The sequence below is a fragment of the Marmota flaviventris genome, chromosome 20 (assembly GCF_047511675.1).
Source record: "Marmota flaviventris isolate mMarFla1 chromosome 20, mMarFla1.hap1, whole genome shotgun sequence".
NCBI lineage: Eukaryota > Metazoa > Chordata > Mammalia > Rodentia > Sciuridae > Marmota > Marmota flaviventris.
Genome location: NC_092517.1, coordinates 21,045,679 through 21,050,503, shown reverse-complemented (window position 1 = coordinate 21,050,503; position 4,825 = coordinate 21,045,679). Strand labels below are relative to the sequence as shown.

Below are 4,825 nucleotides of genomic sequence, written 5' to 3'. Positions count from 1 at the left end.
TTACACAGTATAGACAAATTGTCTTATAATTTAAACACATGAATAGTATTTCTACTTAAAGAAAAGAAAAACATGAAGATTAAGGAAATGCTACAACAAGCCTTACAAAGACATTTGTGTTGAAAAGAACAGTTCAGTAATTCTGACACTTTTCTGGGATCGTGCTAAGAGGTATAAAACATGCCTGGGATAGAAGTAGTAGGGATGGTGTGGGGCAAATGAAGAACAATGAAGGGCTTAAGCTAATAATTGTATAACCCTTTGAGAAAAGTAAAGCAGCCACAGTGGTGATTTAAGACAACCTTTGAATGAGGAATGGCTTACCATTAAACTTCTCCTCTGTAAGAAAAAAAAATATCTATAATGTCTTTGTCATTTCATGATTCTGTCTACCATTGCAGAAGCCCACTTTTGTAGAACCTTCTCCCTGAAACTTGATAGTTTGAGTCAAAGGTGCTTGTAAATATTTATTTACAATTTTAATTCAAATTGAAGCAGTGTTTGTGTAGTTACCAATGTATTTATGGCTCATAATTTAGCATAATTACTCCATGTCATGGGACATTAAGCATCCCACCTGAGTAATTTCTTTTTTGGAAGGTGATGAGCCATCTGAAAAAATAAATAAATATCTGAAATAATTAGTAAAGGAATATAAGACCAGGCAAGAACTTATGTTAAAAGCAGTAAAACATCTTATAGATTCTCTAGACCACATAAGTTCTGAAAAACAATTGCTAGATAATTTTTCCAGTTCTTTATTTAAGGGAGTGTGCATCGAAGTAGGAATAAGATTTCAACAGGAAGAGTCTTTCTTGAGACAGGTTGATTGGCATTCTGACATGTCTCACCCATCTCTGTGATGCTAAGTGGCTATATGGCTCCAATGGATGATACCATCTCCAGTGCCATGCTTAATTTAGACAAAACTAGGTAGTATATAACATGTACTGGATAGTCTCAAACCAGCTGGATTTCAACTGTGAGTTCCCAGATACCAGACTTTTTTCCCTAAAGGCTTCCATGCTTTTATTTTTAATTTCATGCACAGTTTATAGATATCTTTCAGCAGCTCCATCTGACATGCACTGCTTCATCTTTCATATCAACAGGGATTTTTACCAGACTCCAAGTGAATATCCCAAAAGATCTATGCATTTTTGTGGTTTTGGGTTGAATGAGAAAAACTTTCCAAGTGTGAGAAACAGAGACTTCCTGGATCCTATACATGTCCCTAATGAACTAAATCCTGTTGCCATTAGATTTTCCTGAGGCCCTAGGACTACTTATCTATGTATCTCAAGGAATATGTTTTCAACAAATCAAAAGTATTCTCTAACTTCTTTCAGTGAGCTAGTTACATAGAAAGAATTTTAAAAACACCCTCAGTGATAGATATTTTTGCTGGAAAGTTGAGCAGCCCAGCTCAGATGAAGTTTTCTCTTTGGCTTAATGAAGAATGCTCTGGCACATCAGGGCAATAATATGTCCCAGTGCCTGCAGGATTCCCCACAAATTAAAACTAGACAATAGTGTGTTGGAGGAAAGGTGGAACTGTAGGGATGTGGGGCATTGGCTAAGCTGGAGAGAGACAAGAACACATATGGCAGTCACATTTGAGGACCTGTGTGTGCTTTTAAATATATTTGAACAGCATTTTTTAATTATACCGTTCCTCTAAAAAATGAAAAATTTGCAATGGAGTCTATTTCATGCTTTAGTTAGTCACTGGAATAATTTAAAATTCACCATTGAGTAAATATACACAAATATTTCTTTAGACAAGATAGAAGAAAAAGGAGAAGGAGAAGAAGAAATTTCTGAGTTTTACTAGTCTCTCTGACTGTTACTTTACAAAAATGATGAAATGAACAGTTTCTCCTTGTGGCAATGCATGGAATTATAATGAATGTGGGAGTATTTGTACTTACCTAATATTGCTTAATTTAAAGGTAGAAAGAATTTTAAAAACACCCTCAGTGATACTTAGAGAGACCTATATTTATGATAAATCTTTTAGGACCTGTAGACAGTCTCTACCCTAGGTAATTTGCAGCATAATAGATTTGGTGTAAAACAATGTAAATTCTGTGAAAGTCATTAAAATTTTCTTCTTTTTTTAAATCCTAGAAATCACCCATGTGATCGTTTAAAAGAGCTTTACAATGAGAAAAGTGAAAAAGGTTTTAATCCATACCCAAAATTTATTTATCCAAGCTTTTATAATCAAGAGACAAATTACAGCTATAAGGTATGTGAAATCATTTTTAATAAAACTACAAGAATTTCTGAACTCCAGAGAATTAATATTGGTGGGAAGCTCTACAAGTTAAAAAAAATATGTAAAAGCATTTAAAAATTCCTCAATTCTTTATCAGAGCAGTGATAAATCCTCCATAAGTAAAGAATGTGAAAAATATTTTACTCAAATTCTATGTGTTACTAAAAACAATAGGCTTTACAATGGAGATAAACCTTACAAATTGAAGAAATGTGAAAATGTATTTAAGTGTTGCTCAAACCTCTTTAAACACTACAGTAATCATACTGGAGAGAAAATCTGGAAATGTAAAGAAAGTGTCAAAGCTTTTAATAAAAAATCAAACCTTACTCGACACCAGAGATATCATACAGGAGAAAAGCCATACAAATGCAAAGAATGTGGCAAAGCTTTTAATAATAATTCAAACCTTACTCAACACCAGAGAATTCATACTGGAAAAAAGCCATACAAATGTAAAGAATGTGGCAAAGCTTTTAATAAAAAATCAGACCTTACTCAACACCAGAGATATCATACAGGAGAAAAGCCATACAAATGCAAAGAATGTGGCAAAGCTTTTAATCAAAAATCAAAACTTACTCAACACCAGAGAATTCATACTGGAGAAAAGCCATACAAATGTGAAGAATGTGGCAAAGCTTTTCATAAAAAATCATGCCTTACTCAACACCAGAGAATTCATACTGGAGAAAAGCCATACAAATGTAAAGAATGTGAAAAAGCTTTTAATCGAAAATCACACCTGACTGAACACCAGAGAGTTCATACTGGAGATAAGCCATACAAATGTAAAAAATGGGGCAATGCTTTTAATCAAAAGTCAGAACTTACTCGACACCAGATAGTTCATACTGGAGAAAGGCCATACAAATGTGAAAAAAAGTGACAAAGCTTTTAATAAAAAATCACACCTTACTCGACACCGGAGGCTTCATAGTGGAAAAATGCCATACAAATGCAAAGAATGTGGCAAAGCTTTTAATCAAAAATCATGCCTTACTCAACACCAGAAAATTGATACTAGGGAGAAACCATACAAATATCTATAATGTAGCAAAGCTTCTAATTGAAGGTCAATTCTTAGTCAACACCAGAGATTTCTTATGGGAGAAAAGCCATACAAATTTGAGATTGTGGCAAAGATTAATCAAATATAACTTATTTGACACCAGAGAATTAACATTAGGAAAAAGCCATACAAGTTTAAAGAATGTGGCAAAGCTCTTTATCAAAGATCACACATTTCTCAACACCAGAGAATTCATACTGGGGAGAAAACATACAAATGCAAAGAATGTGGCAAAGCTATTCTATTAGGAAAAGTATTGTTGTTCACCAAATATTCATACTGGATAAGAACCATGTAAATGTTAAGAATGTGGCAAATTTTAAGTATGCGTCAAGTGTTGAAAAGAAACAGATCATACATACTTGCAACAATTCTCACAAATCCATAGACTGTAAAAGTCATTTCCTGTAAGATCAAACCTCATTGGTCACCAGAAACTTCATACTGGGAAGAACAATTACAACTGCCCAGAGATAGCTCTGCAGCATTGACTCCATAAAATTCCAACCCTTGCCCAACTGGCCATTATTCATTAGCCAATGGAAGTGGTCAGGAAGCATGATTGGATGCTCCGGCTTCTTTCCTTCTATGGACCTCTCTAGGTTCAATTGTCATTTCCTCAGTTTCTCTGTATTGATTGAATTCAAATCATCTTTTTTTTTTCAAAAGCTATATTTAGACTTAAAGGCCTATTTGTACCAAACCAACACATTAATAAAATTATCTTATGCCTGAAGTCTATGATCACATCAATATTTTTCCCATAATCTCAGCTGGACAGAATAGTCCTATGTCAATGTCTTATTTATTTATTTTATTTTATTTTGGGTGTATACTGAGGATTAAATTCAGGTGCACTCATCCACTAAGCCACATCCCAGCCCTATTTTGTGTTTATTTAGAGACACAATTTCACTGAGTTGCTTAGGGTAACACTTTTACTACTAAGACTGGATTTGAACTTGTGGTTCTCCTGCCTCAGCCTCCTGCACAACTTGGATGCAAGGCATGCATCCCTGAACCCAGAAATCAATGTCTTTTGCTTTGTAGTTAATTTAAAAATTTTACTCAGGATTTCATGTCCATAAAAAGCATTCAAAAGATGGTTTTGTCACACTTCAGGCATCAGATTCTGGCTTTTAAAATGTCCTGTATGATACATCTTAGCTTTCTACATCAAATGCAGAGTTCAAAAGTTTGAAACCAGGTGGCTGAGAAACAAAGATATAGAACAGCAAAATGCAACACATGTTGTGGTTAAATCCACACATGTAGTGGGTATAAATGCTCACACTAAACAGACATCAAGAGGCCTGTACATGACCCCTGAGGGTCCTGAGCCTCCATTCAGACTTTGAGCCCCTGAGCCTTCAGAGGGTCTGCACAAATGAGAAAGAAGCATACTACCTTTTCCCACTCCTAAACATACTATAGCATTTACTAGACAGACCAGAGGAAGCACTGTGTGTCTT

The 4,825-nt window shown here is 34.7% G+C and overlaps 1 protein-coding gene across 1 annotated transcript; it reads left to right on the top strand.

Annotated features, from left to right (window-relative positions):
* The first annotated feature begins 877 nt into the window (after window positions 1-877).
* Window positions 878-3,651, top strand: LOC139703050 (zinc finger protein 678-like). Its single transcript, XM_071605972.1, is given in 5 exon segments — window positions 878-933; window positions 2,131-2,251; window positions 2,379-3,161; window positions 3,163-3,310; window positions 3,473-3,651. Coding segments are annotated over 5 exon segments (1,287 nt in total).
* The last annotated feature ends 1,174 nt before the right edge of the window (window positions 3,652-4,825 follow it).